General features: G+C 37.2%; 1 protein-coding gene across 1 annotated transcript in view; it reads left to right on the top strand.

The window, feature by feature from the left end:
- Positions 1 to 17,547, top strand: part of LOC126470456 (calcium-dependent secretion activator-like) — a 1,485,604-nt gene that overhangs the window by 853,166 nt on the left and 614,891 nt on the right. Inside the window, exon 12 of the mRNA XM_050098305.1 lies at positions 5,116 to 5,260. Within this exon, the coding sequence (XP_049954262.1) occupies positions 5,116 to 5,260 (145 nt within the window). The remainder of the gene's footprint in view (positions 1 to 5,115; positions 5,261 to 17,547) is intronic.

The raw sequence follows: 17,547 nt of genomic DNA, 5'->3' as shown, positions 1-17,547 counted from the left end.
CTCATTTCTGGGCATGGTGATAAGTAGTCAAAGGCCTGGTTCAGTGGCTGCAGTTCAGGACTGTATTCTGTGACCTCAGCAGTGCTCTCTTACAGCTGGTTCTTGGGGGTGGTGAAACAATTAGGGGTCTTTAAGACTATGACATGGTAAATCTGTCTGCTGACTAGGTTTGGGAGACAGTGCCTCTCTACAAAGGGCTTGGTTAGACCTTCAGTATATTTGGGCAGCAGAATTCTCATCACTGCAAATATGCCACCTGTGGGTGGCCAAGCAAAATTTTAGTGATGTTTTTGGTGTGGAAGGGTAGATATGTACCAAAATTTAGGTACTGTTGAAAGTTAGTGGCGTTGACATGAACAGATATATGAATGGACCAATGACAGATGTGGAGGTCAATGTCTAGGAAGGTGGCATTTTGGACTGAGGAGGAGTGGGTGAAGCAGATAGGAGAGAAGGTTTGGAGGCTATGGAGGAATGAATATAGGGAACTCCCAGAATGCATTTCATTGTTAGTTCTATGAGTTTCTTAGGAGAACATCTGCAAAGTTTGGAAGGTATGGGATGAAGTAATAGTAGAAGTAAAGCAGTGAAAGTGGGTCATGAGCTCAGTTGATGTAGCACTTGCCTGTGAAAGGAAAAGATCCCAAATTCGAGTCTCAGTCCAGCACACAATTTTAATTTGCCACAAAGTGTCATATCAATGCACGTTCCTCTGCATAGTTAAAATTTCGTTTTGTAAACATAAGCAAGGCTGTAGCTGAATAATGTCTCTGCAATATCCTTTCTTCCAGTGGTGCTAGTCCTCTAAGTGTCACAGGAGGACTTCTGGGCAGTTTAGAAGACAGCAGATGAGGTACTGGCAGAAGTAAAACTGTAAGGATGGGTTGTTGGTCATGCTTGGGTTGCTAAGTTAGTTGGTCATGCTTGGGTTACTAAGTTAGTAGAGCAGTTGCCAGCAAAACACAAAATTTCCAGGTTTGTGTCCCAGTCTGGTACACATTTTTAATCTACCAAGAAGTGTCAAGATAGTGCATCTTGTCCCTGGTCCAGAACATGAAGATATCATCAGTGAACCTTCACTAGAGAAGGGATTTAGTTGTTTAGAAGGGTAAGAACATTTCCTCTAGAAGGCCCATAAACAGATTGGTTTAGGAAGGCGCCATGCAGGTGCCAATTGCTGCACTACAACTTTGTTTATATACCTTGTCCTCAAATGAGTGAGGATGTTACCTTGTTAGATGTATAAGGAATGAGACAGTGGGTTTCACATCAAAAGATGTTGTGTGAAGTATTGTTTTATAGCACAAAGACCATAGGAATGACAGATGTTGATGTATACAGAGTTGTGATGTTTGGGGAATCAGATAACAATTGGGAGGTAATGATCAAGAGTCTGTGAAGGAAGTGGTGTGTATCTTTAATATGAAAGGTTAGCTAATGAGCAATTGGTTGGAGGTGTTGGTCAGTAAGGGCAGAGAATCTTTCAGTGGGCACACAGTAACCTGATACAATGGGGCATCCAGAACTGTTGGGCTTATGGATTTTGGAAAGCATGTAAAAGGTGTGTGTGTGGAGTGTAGTTGGGTTGAGGAGGGAGATGTTTTCAGTGAGAGGATCTGGGGTAGGCATGAGGATGTGACTAGGTACTGGAGGCTATGTTTGATTTCTGGGATGGGATAACTGTGGCAGAGCTTGTAGGTGGGGAAATCAGATAGTTGGCAGAAGTCTTCTTTGAGTTAATCAGTATAAATATTTAGAACAGTGCTAGAGACTTTGTCTGTAGGAGGATTATTAAATCAGGGTCTGCCTTAAAGATGTGAATGGCTGTTCTTTCTTATCTTGAGAGGTTGTGTTCCTGGTAAGGACCTGGGGAAAGATGGTGAGCCCAAGTTTGCAGTATGGAATTTGTGGAAAGTAGCAATGGGTCCCTTTGCATGAATGCAAGTCTCTGTCCTGTCATTCCCACCCTGTCAGTTCTTTCACATCATCATCATCATCATCATGTGTCACACAAAGATGCTGGATATGGTGCGTGTGTGTTGCAATCCTATCCCACACTTCTGCAATCTCTATCTCCTGCATTCCTATCCTGCAGACCTGCAGTCTCCCTTTGAGTTGTGAGCTATCCTTCCTCATCCCTCCTCCTGCTTCCCACCTCATTCGCCCTCTACCCAGCCCACCCAAACTAACACCTCACCCATCACTACCTGCTGAACTGTTGAAGTTCTTGCATTGTGCGTTCAGCTGGCAGAATGTAGAAGCACAGATGTGTGTGTGTGTGTGTGTGTGTGTGTGTGAGAGAGAGAGAGAGAGAGAGAGCGAGAAAGCTTGCAAGGTTTACATTCTACTTTCTGTGTGTCCATTGCTGACTCAAGCTTCTGCTATTTGATGAGCTGTCTCCTTTACTCCTAAATTATTTGCATTCTGTTCCTTATAAAATTTAATAATTGTATAAATGATGATAAGGCAATGAGTCTCTTAGCAGGGTGATTCAGTGCCCCTCCCTATGGTAAACATACACCTGTAGAAAATTTAACTACATCAAATTTCCTAGAAAATGAAGGTGTTGCCAGTAGCAAAATCACATAGGTAGAGGCAGCTGAATCATCCCATATGTACCTATTATGCAGATAATCTGAAGTAATACAAACCCTTTAAAAGTTATTGGGAAAGCAACTTTCCATGCCAGCAGTTTGAATCTGCTGTCTGGATGGCTATTTTCATGCTGTAGTCCATAGTGATCAGTCATTTACAATATCCAAGTTTTATTTTGTTTTTCACTTTGTTTTTGTGTCCAAATTTTAAGAAGTTTTTAAACAATGACTATGTTTTTAGTGTTTGAGTGATAGTGTACTTTTCTGTGTTTAAGTAGGAAATAGACAAACTGTGAAAAAGCATATGAGGTTATAGACTTCTAAATTACTAACAAAAATATCTTCTTTTCTATTTTTTGTTGTTTTTCTCACATGATTCATCCCTATCAATTAAACCTAACTTGTGTGGAAAACATTGAAAAATAAATCAATAAATTGCAGTGAGTAAATTATGTTGTAATTGAGTACCTTCTCCTGGTGGGTGTCATATTCATGGGATATGCATCTGAGCTTCTGCTTGGACTTATAAGGTGTATGAGTGGAAACTTCTCAGTTTAATTTCACCTTTGACAGAGTGTGTGCTAATTTTCATGAAATATGTCATTTATCCATTCTTCATCAGTTGGGAAACTATGCTTTTACTAAATATCTTTAGATATACACTGATAAGCCAAAACATTATGACCATTGCCCACCGTGATGTTGGATGACACTGGGTGGTATTGTGAGAACATGAAGTGGTAATAAAAGTATGTAAGCAGAGCAGACATGGACGCTGCATCATCCTTGTGAAGTTTTGGGCTGCAAATGAGGAAAACCATAGAGATAAGTGACTTTACAAAGGGCATATTATTATTACACAGAGCCTGTGATGAGTACCTTGAAAATGCTGAAACTATTGGAATGTTCATGTGCTATTGTCATGAACATCTATGGAAAGAGGTAGAAGGAGAGAGAAACTGCCACTAGGCTCTAAATAGTTGGAAATCCATGACTCTTCACTGGACATGAGGTTCAGAGGCTTGTCTACTCTGTAAAGTAGGGTAAATGGTGATCTGTGGTGTCTCTGGTGAAAGAGCACAATTCTGCTGTACACACAAGTGTTTCAGTGAACACTGTACGTCATACATTATTGTACATGGACCTCTGCAGCAGACCACCTGTAGATGTTCACATGTTGACTCAATGCCATCATCAGTTATGATTGCAGTGGGGATGGGACCATTGGGATTTGGCCATTGGTTGATGGTAATTTGTCAGCTGTTTCGGTGAATCACATTTTTGCTACACTACGTCTCCACAAATGCCATCATTGAGGTCAACAGTGGCTTGAAACATGCAGTGCACCATGGTTGCAGCATGATGAGACCAGTATTATGCTATGGATGACATTCTCCTGTGCTTGCATGGAAGCTGTGGTAGTAATCAAAGACATGCTGACAGCTGTGAACCACCTACATATTTTCATGCCTGATGTCTTCGCTGATTGCTGTGTCATTTTTATGCAATATAATTGCTCATTTCTCAGAGCCAGAAACATGCTTCATTGGTTTGACGAGCATTATAATGAACTCAGTGACCAAATTTGCCTGATGTAAATCCTTTGGAACCCATCTGGTTCACAAGCAGGTGCCATCACCGTCTAAACAAATCAGTGGACCATTATTTACATGAATTATGTGACCTGTGTATAGACATCTAATGTCAGATGCCTCCACGTACCTACCAAAAAACTATCAGATCTCTGATTTGCAGAATCAGTGAAGTATTTCATTCTAAGACAGTCAAAGAAGCTATTAGGCACGTGGTCACAACGTTTTGATGCAACAGTGAACCAAGTAATGTGCATAAATGTTGTGTATTTGAAAATTGATGATCCATGAGTGATGTTTATGTAAGTACCTTGGCTGAAGTCCTTTACTGAAGCTACATTACTGAAAAAATCATGTAAATGAATGTTTTTGTTCATTCTGAAGTTTCTCTTCAAGGAAATCTCATATTTTGTGTGTGCAGTGTTAAATAGTTGGTAGAGAGTAAAACCAATCAAATTTTGATTATCCACATTTCTCTGGCTGTCATCACTGCATTGATATCACTTTTGGGGAAAATTATAATAAATAATTAAAAAATAGTATACATTCACATCAGAAACAGTGCTGCTAATTCAGAATGCAACACATTACCTCTCACATATTTCAAAATATTATCCTCTGTATGTAATACGAGTAAATATCATTTCTCTATCCTACCCTGTTTATCCACTTTAATACTTTCCTTTACAATTATATTTAGTGAAGTGAAGTTTCATACAGATCATTCAAAACTTGCTCACACAGAGATAGAATTCCTCACATTTATTAATGAATATTTACTGTATTGACACTATCTTGTTGTGATCAACAGTTGCTCACAATGACACTAACCTCCTTATTTTTTCATGTCTAGTTATTAATGTTTAATAGCCATATTAATGGTATCTATCTGAATATATGTAGTTTTTCTTCTACGTCCTTTGTTTAAGGTGGGACACTCAAGGTGACTTCAGCACAACACATCCACTGCCAGCAGTAAAAGTCAAACTCTATACAGAAAACCCAGGAATGTTGGCACTAGAAGATAAAGAACTTGGAAAAGTCATTTTGCGGCCTACACCTCTTTCTTCCAAGGTGATTTCATCAATCCAGGTCCTTACTATTGTAGTACCATAACATACTTTTTGATATTGTTTCCCTGAGGACTGGCCCTCATTGTAATAACTGAGGCACTGGTGGAGGTTCTTGTCTACTTATTTTGTCCTCTTTTCACTTCTTTCTATTCAGAGAAATTTTTTGATGTGAAATAATACAAAATTTGAGCAGCTTTTTCTCGTATAAATGCACTATAACTTTCTAAATGAGCATTTTTATTTGATCATATTAATCCTCCATTTCATATTAAGATCTTTCAGCAAAAAATTTTTTTTTCATTTTCCCATAGAAAACATAGACATTTATTATCTGCTTCAAAAAATAAAATACCTGTCAATCATTTCCAAAGCACAGTTACAAACTGTTATGTCTATGAATTAGTTTCTTAAACAAAGTATTCATCATAGAACATGACTGTCTGCTAATTGGCCATCGAAACATGACTAAGTAGGGGATATTTTATATATAAAAGTGATGTTATGGTATCCACATTATACTGTCAATCAGAAAGATACAACAGCTTTTGAAGTAAAATAAAATCTAAAATACAAGTGAAGTACTCAAGTTTTAATAATATTTACAACAAATTTTGAGGGTTCATACCTTCATCTTCAAGTAAATACAGAGTACATCTACAGTTTGATGATGTGCATATGTATACCTTCATAGGGAACATTTGATTATTTGTCTTACATTTTGTTTTCAAATTACTGCAGTAAGCCACACAAAGCAAGCAATAGTCACAAATACAGCTTTATATGACTGAAAGGCATGAAGACAGGTATCTCAAAACTAGTTAGGAGAATAGTTATTTTGCTTGAAATTTCTACAGATTCATTTGACAAGTTTTGACATAGTATGAATGATTTCACATGGAAAGTGGCTGAAAACACAAAGGTATGTCTTGAAGTCAGCAGATGCATACAATTTTGTTATCCTGAACATTTGTATTTTATCACGAAGGCATACACACACATACTGAGGTATGAAGTTCATTTTGGTCACATATAACCTGCCTGGGATTACAGTTTTGACAAAAATTTGCGTGAATGAGCACAGTTTTGATAGATAACCTTTTTGTAGATTCAGTTTGCAGACCCAGTTGGAGAATTAGTACAGAAAAGCACAGTAATTTTAACTTCCTCTACTCACAATTTCCTGCCTTACAAATAGGGCATGTTTCACACATGATCCCTGCATTTCATAAAATAAGGTTTACTATTGAAACTAGTGATGGCTTAAATTGTTTTATATAAGATTTTAGTGTTACTTGTAACACTCCATGTGTTTCCCCATGCATTTACACTGAAGATCCAAATAAACTGGTTCACCTGCGTAGTATCGTGTAGGACACCCTCAAGCATGCTGAAGTGCTACAACACTATGTGGCATGGCCTCGACTAATGTCTGAAGTAGTGCTGGAGGAAACTGAGACCATGAATCCTGCAGGGCTCTCCATAAATCTGTGAGAGTACGAGAGGGTGGAGATTTCTTTGTGTGGGGAGTGTGGTGACCAGTGAAACTCAGAAGAGTGTTCCTGCAGCAACTCTGTAGCCATTCTGGACGTTTCAGGTGTCACATTGTTGTGCTAGAATTGCCCAAATCCATCAAAATGCACAATGGACATGAATAGATGCAGATGATCAGCCAGGATACTTATGTATGTGTCACCTGTCCATGGATTGGTGAAGTTGTCACCATACCCACACATGCTCAGTTCAACTTGGAATGAGACTTGTCCGACCAGGCAATATGTTTCCAGTCCAATGTCAGTGTTGATGGTCCCTGGTGTCATGCAGTCATCAAGGGTATACGAGTGAGCCTTCATCTCCAAAATGCCATATTGACAATGTTTCATAGAACAGTTCATATGCTGACACTTGTTGATGTCCCAGTGTTGAAATCTGCAGCAATCTGCGGAAGGGTTGCACTTCTGTCATGCTGAATGGACCTCTTCCATCATTGTTGGTCCCATTCTTACGGGATCTTTTTCCGGCTTCAGAGATGTTGGAAATCTGATGTTTACTAGATTCCTGAAATTCATGGTACACTCATGAAATGCTCATGTGGGAAAAATCCCCACTTCATTGCTACCTCAGATATGCTGTGTCCCATCACTCATTCACAGACTATAACACCATGTTCAAACTTACTTAAATGTTGGTAACCTGCCATTGTAACAGCAGTAATTGATCTAAAAACTGTGCCAGACACTTGTTATCTTATATAGGCATTGCTGACTGCAGTGCCATATTGTGCAAGTTTACATATCTCGGTATTTGAATACACATGCCTATACCAGTTTCTTTGGTGCTTCAGTGTAGTTAGGGCTTCTAACCTGATAAGGCTCTGAATTAAGTTCATTCACATAAAATTCACAAAACATCTGCTTTGTAAATACTTGTAGTTGGTAGAGCACTTGCCCGCAAAAGGCAAAGGCCTTGAGTTCGAATCTCGGTCCGACACGCAGTTTTAATCTGCCAGGAAGTTTCATATGAGCACACACTCCACTGCAGAGTGATAATCCCATTCTGGGAACATCCCCCAGGCTGTGGCTAAGCCATGTCTCCACAATATCCTTTCTTATAGGAGTGCTAGTTCTGCATGGTTCTCAGGACAGCTTCTGTGAAGTTTGGAAGGTAGGAGACAAGGTACTGACAGAAGTAAAGCCATGAGGATGGGGTGTGAGTTGTGCTTGGGTACCTCAGTTGGTTGAGCACTTGCCTGCAAAAGACAAATTTCCGGAGTTTGAGTCTCAGTCCGGCACACAGTTTTAATCTGCCAGGAAGTTTCTTGCTTGTAGTTGCTCTCCAAGTTCATAAATGCTATATTTTAATATTGTTACAATGTCTTTGTTTTTTAAGTTATGAAATCTAATTTTCCATATGACTATGTGTTTCTTAACATTAGTAGGGGCAGCCATATTGGCTCAAGACATTCTGCATTGAGAGTTGAATGAGTATGGATGTATGTTTTCATGGTGGGCACCTTGGTTACAGCTTTAAGTGGTAGAAATTTTTGGGGCAACACATTCACGGACTTGCAAAAGTTTGCACAGATGTTTTGAGAACTTAGAAAAGTTGTGACACTTAGTTTCTGGAGTCTAATTCTAAGCAACACAGCCAATTAGGGTAACTTTGTACCACTTTTTTCCATTTTTTGAAAATACTGGGTACAAAATTTACTCATCACAACAAAAGTTGTAACATTTTACATTTATAGTTACCAAATGCTTGGGAGAGTGTAGATGTATTCTAATTATGCCCTTATAGAGTACAATTTCACTTTTAATAGTGGTACAAAGTTACAGTGCTGTTCATATTAACTTTAGACTAATCTTAAAAAAAAAATTTAGTATTTTTCATAAATCTAATGCTCTGGATAAATTTAGATCACACCAAAAGGAATAAGAACTAAAGGAAGATTAGATTACATTAGGTTAGATTCAGTTTTCATTCTATAGACCCAAAAATGAGATGATTCTTGTGGGTGCGGAACATGTCAGAAAGTGTAACATAAAACAGTGTTAATTCAGTATAGCACTTTTACTTTAAAATATCAATAATTTCTATTAAACTCTCACTGTTCAACTTAAATCACTATTTTCAGAAGCTGTCTTTGCAGCCAGTGCAATCAAAGAGTAAACACAGGTTCAATTGATATATGAACTGCGAATCACACAGTTATTAAAACTGTTGCTTTTAGTACAAAATAATGCAAGTAGAAGGAACACCAGCCATTTAAAACAAAAATGTTAAATGCTAACTCATTTCTATGACTAGTAAGAAGTTGCCCTGATTGACTGTGTGCATTTGGACCTGCAACTGTTTCTATAGCTTACCTGTTTAACATTAACTTAAATAGAAACATTTGGATTTTGGCTTGGTAAAATTGTTTGACAGATACAAGATCTGTAGTACTGAATACTAACATGGTGTGCCACACTTAGGACTTTCACAATTGCAAGGGACTTTGTATCTATTATTGTGTTGCTCTAATGATCTTAAAGGATTAATAAAAAATTTTGATTCTAAATGTTAACTGGTTAGTGTCTGGAACATTTTTATTTGACACACGATCCCACTTGCAATTAACAATTATGTAGAAATTAACAGAAAAAAATCAGAGAGGGCTGCAAATAATTGTGTGTATTTAATTACCAGATGAACATGTTTTTGGCATCATTTGTAATATACATGTAATATTGAAGTTAAAAAGATTATGTGAATTATGGTCTATATGCTACACACATTATTTACTCTTTACTGTGTGGGTTATTGTGAACATGAGTGTTCTGTTTTCAGATCAGCAACTCTTTTGCTTCAGTGTTTTATCTAAATCCCATTATTCCTGCAGTACCACATATCTCTTTATAGGAAATGGACAATTCCTGAAACATTAAATGATTTTGTAAAGCAATGTAATATGTCCTTCCAAAAACACTTGCAGTTACACAATAGTCATTGAGTCCAGAAGTTTTCTGTAATAAATCTTCTAGATTCTATGAGACAATGAAGATTTTATGCATGTGATGAACACCATATACTGTAGGAGCCACATATTCTAATTATGTCCCACTCAACCCTGTGACTGTTGTGGAAGACCTTGCTACACCTTGTCTTGTATTCAAATCATTATTGCTTCATCTATCTACCTGTGAAGATTACTTGTGTCCAATGTGATGCTAGATGCTAAATGACCCAAGCACCCTGCCTTGCCCTGTGTTGAATATATCTGGAGTGTATGCGTCACTGATTTGTATCATTTGTGTTTTGTCAAGGCATACACTAACAAAATATACTCACTGTGAAGGGTATTTAGACCATTAATTTCTTTAATGGAAGCTTCTCTATAAATCTGTTACTGTAATAAAAAACTACAGAGATGATGAAATGTTTTTCTCACTAAGAATTATACATTAATCAAAACAGTTAAAGATCTTTTTTTGTTATGAGAGCACTATGTTGTTTCCGCCTACATTTCAAAATGAATAAATATATTTTTGTATTTGTGCTTCTGTTGATGACCTTTAGACCACTTGTCATAGGTTCCTGTTGAATGAAGGATATATTATGCTGTTAGATGTGAGGCATGTGGATGATCCGTGTTGTGCCTTACTTTAGAGTATTTTTGTAGTGCAGCCCATACTGTTAAGTGTTAGTGAATTAGATATACAGATTATTTGTGAGATGTCTCTGTCACATCAGCATTCACTGTTACACACAGTAATAACTTTTTACTTGATTCTTGTTCAATGAGACCTGTTTAATACTTTCCTTGTATGATTTTTTCTTTGTACTGTAATGGACTGAGCACTTTATCACAGGAGCACTACAGATTAATTATCTGTAGCACATACATAAAGAGTGTGACACTGCTATAGCATTCCTTGTTCTGTTTAGTGGCTAATCCAAGTATTTCCTAAGTCTCAGATAATTTCTTGTGTGCCAAAGCCAAACAAAGTTGTGCATCTGACTTACACAAATGGACAGTAAAAGCATATCGTAGGTCACTAATGCACACCTTTGCAGTGGTGCTTTACTCTGGGGTAAGGCAGCTTTAATCCTGGTTATGGATGAAACTGTCACTGCCAGTATTTGGCTGGCATGGGGAAGAGAGTTGGTGGTACAAAGTTTCTGATTACCGTTCTTTGTGCCAATATCCTGTATTAAATTCCAAACCTCTTCACAGTGCCTCATGAAGTGAGACCATGTGACACTTTTGTTGGTGATTCATCCATCAGATGGGGATGTTAAGTTTGGTGGGCCCCTTCATGCTTTTCTACAGGAATAAGAAAAATGTTCAGAAGTGTGAATACTTGTGTTGATATACAAACAATTTCTCAATGGAATTAGATGCTTATTTTTGACTTTGGTTTAATTATGACACGAAATGATGTGTTCTCCTTTTTTCATTATTTTTATTTCATAACAAAGCATAAATTATAGTTCATGAAACATCTAGATTGTGAGTTCCTCAGTTAAGTAATTTATCTGGGGGGAAAATTGAAAATCAGAAACTACATGTCTAAATATTGTTCACATGCAGTATATCTATTTTCCATCTTATCATGGGCTCAAAACAAAGACTGATGAAAGTGAATGCCCATTATATGATGTCTTATTTTACTCTTTTTCCAAACTTTCCTGACAATATTCATAATATTGACGGAACATTCCCCTTGAGTATTGAGTACTGAAGTGAAGGATTCTAAACAGTAGCACAAAATGTGTAGAAGAGGGTTTTGTAAAAACTGGACAGTTAAAAAGTACATCTCCGATCCAAAGATCCTAAATATTTACCCTACCTATGAGATGACATATACCTGTGTAGAAATAAAATTTATAAACTAGGTATTCACTTATTGTAGAAATTTGCTGTGATGCGTAACTAAAATTAATTTATTTCACCTACAGCAAATATCATCAGGTTTTGTATAAAAAATAACATGAAAGTTGAGCATTATGTCCTAGACTCTTACCTTATGAAGTCAAGCCATAATATACACTGGTGTGCAAAAGTTAACAATGGAACTAACTTTCATATGTTGTGTCACTGCCAAGCAATTTAATCAATGAAACTTGGACCATACATAAAATGAGCTGCTACTGTATAGTACAGAAGGTAACTTACAGAAATACACAATGAGACTGACAGAAACAGCACTATTATTCAAAGACAATAATTATACTGCTGTCATTGTGATTAATAATGTTCCACTAAACATTAAAAAAAGGTTGAACATTGTACTAAATAGGATATGTGATCAGCATGGATGGTAGTACTGCAGCATGCTGGTCCCAAGACTATTAAGGAGTGTCTTGTCATAGGGTATTTCACTCCTCCACCTGTTCAGGTGACAACTGGTGGATGGTCATTGGTGCATGTCGACATGCTGCAGTACATCTCCCAAATACATTTCACATGTGCTTGATGGAAAGGTGCACATGGTGAGGGATTATAGTGTCATAATAATAATGACCAGCAAGTGTACCATGCTGAAGGATTTATACAGGGCAGTATGCCAATGCAACATTATGCTTTCCACACCATATTACCTGGACAACCAAAACAATGATGTTCAATGCTGTTATACATGCACTCATATGGCAAGAGGTGGGAACATGTAATGCATCTGGGAACATTGTTGAACATAATTGCTTTGGTGGTTCAGGTATTGCAATGTGGGGAGAAATAACGTTGGATGAATAACGCACATATTTTCAGAACTGAATTTGAAGCAGAAATGCATGGGTATCACCATCTACATGTTCATCAAACATTGAGCTGACTTTATTGTTGCAACAATGGAGTATGGTCAAGGATGATCTGGTGACACAAAGTCATAAAGTACATGCTTGCTATAAATGTATTTATTCAGTAAATGAACAACTGACAAAAAGAAATCAATATGTAAATTCTGTCAGCAGTAGTAGGCATTGCTGGCTGTGAGGTGTCTGTAGTACTGTGTGGCTGTGATTAGCATGCAAAGACATTATACTAGATTTTAAAAAGTACATTTAATGCATGATGATGAAATAAAGTGTTCACAAATTGCTCTGTTTACTGTTCACTGACACTCAGTCACAGAAACACCATACAGCAGGAATGTTTGGAAATTAACACCTACATGTTCATCATACTGTGAGCCAACTATAGTGTCACACCCATGTGCTATGTTCTAAGATGTATGCTATGATGACTATGTGGTGATGGGAATTCATAAAGTTTCTGCTTCCTATATATGTATTTATTCAGCTCAAATGAGTAAAAGAACTACTGACAAAAATAAATATGCTTGTATCGTCTGTCAACTGGAAATAACAGTAAAAATGGTGTTCGCACAATACTTCCACCCAACACTGTCTTAGAGTGTATAAAATTCTCAGTTACGAGTGTGTTGACAAATTGCATGGCAACAGGATAACAGTGGACATGTGTTCAGAATGAATTGAAGCCTATTTGTGATTGTGAGGTTCTGTATACTTCACAGATGTGATGAAATGAAACAAAAAATGAGTAGGGCACTATACAAGTTTTCGTATGTGTCAGTGGGGAGTTCACATTAAGCTTGTACCATATGGTCCACAGCTCACAGAAACTGAATACAGATAAATGTTTCTGCTATATGGATGCTCAGCTCACACTGCTTTGTGTCCCTTGCCCCTGTGTATATGCCACCATTGCCAGAGTTTTGACCTACTTGTGAATCTGCTCATTGTCAGATGTCAGGTGCCACATACTTTGTACTGGATGTGATGGTAGCCCTGCTGTTCAGGCATTTCTGCAGTACAGCTCCCACAAATTAAACCCTGACTTCATGTATATGGATGACAATGCACAAGTGCATCAAACAAGGCAGGTGAAGAAGCCTCTGAATGGGTGGATATTTGGCAAATGGACTGTCCTGTCTGTTCTCCTAGCTTAAATCCCACCAAGAACTCGTGGAAAGGTTTGGGGAGATATTTTGTGGCATGTCCACATGCACCAATGAGCAGTTGTCAACTACCCTGATGGAGGAATGGAATGTCCTATCACAAGAACTCCTTGCCAATCTTTTGGCCAGCATGGGAGCATGGTGCAGACCATACAATGCTGTCTGTTCTCATCACACATGTTCAAGAACCATTCCTTACCATCTGTACTCGGGTTGGGGATTTTCTCTGCTCGGAGACTGGGTGTTTGTGTTGTATTCATCATTTCATCATTGTCATCATCATCATCATCATTTGTGAGAGTGACTAGATTGGATTGTGAAAAGAAAATGGATGGTGTAAAAATTGGGTTTTTGTGTGGGCACTGATGACCATGCAGTTGAGTGCCCCACAAACCACACATAATCATCACCATCTGTACTGTCCATTGGACCAACATAAATCACGGTGGCTTGCAGTGTAATTATTATCTTTGAATAAAAGTGTCATTTCTGTACATCACATTGTGCATTTCTTTCATGTACCTTGTGTACTATGATGCAGCAGCTCTTTATATGTATGGTCCAAGTTTCATTCATCCAAGTTAAATAGCAGTAGCACATCATACAAAACTTACCTTTGTCCATAAGTTTTGCACAGTAGTGTAAATGCATAAATGGGTGAAAATTACTTTATCAATAAACTGTGTTACTAAACCATGTTCCTTTTTCGTGAATTTCAGAATTTCTTTCTGAGTTTTTGGATTCTGAAGAACCAGTAATTATGCTGTATAGTCAATAGAGTACTGTGTTAAACCTGCTGAACTATGTGATAAAGGTCTCACCTTCATATCTAATATTTGTAATGTATCATTGTTTCTGCAAGTACAGTTATGAATCATTTGCTTAGCAAAACTGAAGTCTACTATAACTGTGAGCAAGATACCAACATGAACATTAGTCAAATGACAATACTGAAGACTACCCAGAAAGATAAAAAGAAGTCAGCTACATCAATAGGAAACCCAATCAGCTAATGCTAACAAGTATTCTAACTAGGCAACCCAAACTTTGAGTGGCTGCAGGGGAAAAAATACGAAAATAGTGCTGTGCTTATTAAACTATCCAGAGTACACAGCTCGTATGCAGAAATGTATTTATATGTATTTTCAGCAGTGATTATCCAGTTTCATAGTTGAGAAATCACACCAAGATTACTGCATGAATGGCAAGCTGGCATGGATTAAAATGTCCACAGAGGCTGGAATAAAACAATACACTGCATATTAAGATGCTCATTGCAGTCAAGGGACTGAAATACGTGCAGTAAATGCAAGGACAATCAGTGTGAGCACTCAGTTGGTCTTCTTGTTATCTGTATGTTATCTTGTTCCTTCACTTTACTGTTTATTTTTCACCATTCAGTCATATGCCCATCTCTCTATCCTCTCTTCTCTTCGCAAACCTCATTAACCCATCCCCCTGTCTCTCTCTCTCTCTCTCTCTCTCTCTCTCTCTCTCTCCCTACTCTGCCCCCCCCTCCCCACTCTCTCTCTGTCAAATGTGCACACACACACACACACACACACACACACACACACCAAATACATGTAGGTGAGTCATTTAAAGTAAATGTGTCAAGATTTCGACATTCTACAAAAAATGGTAAGGAACATATTTGATGAATGACAGGGAGCTACAAGAAGGCACTATCTGTTCTGTATTGGATGGTATTAGTACTGGTGTAACAGTTTGTTGTTATGTTAAAAAATATGATATCATATTTTTTACTGCCTATTCTTGTTTTACAAGAAGAAATGAGTATCTTTGTTTGTAAATTGCTCTTGAGACAAAAAATGAGTTTCTTTGTATGTTAATATTTTCTGTGTATATTTTAAAAGAACTCATGGTTACAAGGCTTGGAACAATTGTTCAAAAAGGAATTACTTCTGTGTATTTGCATATTTGATATGATGGTTTGGAACATCATTTCATTTATTGATCATTTTTTCAATGGACTATTGCCACTACAATAGCTTTTCCTCTCCAGTGTCTTTGTAAGCATTTGTAATGCATTTTTTTATATTTGTTGGAATTTTTGGTACACTTCCTATTTTAAGAGGCTACAGAGAAAGAACTTTCTTGATTTACTAGACCAGTTTAATTTATCAACTCGTTTGGTCCAATGACCTAACAATTTTAAATTTCATCCTTGTCTTGCATTTCATCAGTGATGTTCTGGACAGCCAACATGCTGGAACCAATTAATTTGAAATTTATTAAGGCTAAGACATTGTTGTAGCAATTGTAATTAGACTTCCAGAATGTTCCCACACATTTTTCCATCCAAAATACCCTCAAAATATTATAGTTCTACAGGCATGCTACCCATTGTTCCATACTAGATGTTCACTGGTCAAGGACACTATTGCATCATTTCATGGAATGAATGTAACTTTCAAGGCTCTAATAGGGCACCTTGAATCTATTGACCTCATCATAATCTGTAAGGATTGGTTTATCTGAGAATCGTGCATGGTAAAACTAAATCTTCATTTATTTATGTTTGGATATGAGCCCTTCGGAACAAGATGAAACAATTATAAGACTCAACACTATAATTTCCCTGATGCACTGAATAATACGAGTGAAATTTTATGATGAAACAATACCCTGAAAAGACTAGTATCTGATATTCCAGAATCACAGAGAACATATCTGTATTTCCTGTTAACGATAAAACAGACAGTAGCTAGCACTGCAGTCTTATGATGTGCTGCCTTTATGATTCTTCTATGGGTCGTTTCATTCAGTTGTGTAATTCCACTGACGTTAAATTCTTTCACAGTGTTGAGAAAGAAAACATGAGATGTGTTCTTGTGAAAAGACATCAGCGTAAAATCTAAAAGTGTTTGTGATGTGTTTTCTCAATTTTAAATTAAAAGTATTTAAATAGTTTTTTCTTCAGTTGAATTCTCCAATTCAATAACACTGATACCTGTCAAAAATAATTCACATAAAAATGGGAGATGGGGGCTAATTAAAGTCTGTTGCATGACTGTGTCATATGGCATGAGCAAAGATAAACACAGAACAACATTCTTAACTTCAGGAAATTTACAACAGGAAGTTCTGTAATTAATGTCTACTTATGACATGAACTGATACAATTCTTGAATGTTCAGTGGAGTAGAAATAATTTAAGAAGTAGAAATAACAATGCACATAGCTGTTGAAGTGTCAAGCACATAACATACATACAAATAACACTGAAAATGTTGCTAAGCTCTTAGATGGTTTACATTTCATAGCTCAGAAGAGCAAGACAGCACAGTGGCTAGCTCATGGACTTGCTTTCAGGAAAACAGCATCTCAAATCCCCGTTTTTGCCATCCAGATTTAGGTTTTCCTAAATCGTTTCAGGAAAATGGTTCCTTAGGAAAGTGTTTCGCTAAGGGCAGCCACTTAGAGGAAAACTGTAATTATGTCTTACAAAGCTGCTACTATGTTTTCATATTTATATGGTGGCAGGTAAAAATCAATATTTTATGACAGCATTTCCAGAAGAAAGACTTTGCTAACATCTAATATAAATATAAATGTTAGGAAGTAGCTTCTGAAGGTATATGTGTGGAGTAAAGTCTTGTATGGAAGTAAAAGACAAGAAGAGAATTGAAACTTTCAAATTTGGTGCTCTAGAAGACTACTGATGATTAGATGGTAACTCTTGAGGAGGTACTAAATAAAATGAGGTACATCTACATGGATACCGTGCAAATCAAATTTAAGTGCCCGGCAAAGTGTTCATTTAACCACCTTCACAGTCCTCTGTTATTCCAATCTCATATAGTGT

Source organism: Schistocerca serialis, chromosome 3 (genome assembly GCF_023864345.2).
Source record: "Schistocerca serialis cubense isolate TAMUIC-IGC-003099 chromosome 3, iqSchSeri2.2, whole genome shotgun sequence".
Lineage (NCBI taxonomy): Eukaryota > Metazoa > Arthropoda > Insecta > Orthoptera > Acrididae > Schistocerca > Schistocerca serialis.
Note: the sequence above shows the minus strand (reverse complement) of the source record. Positions and strands in the feature narration are given on the sequence as shown.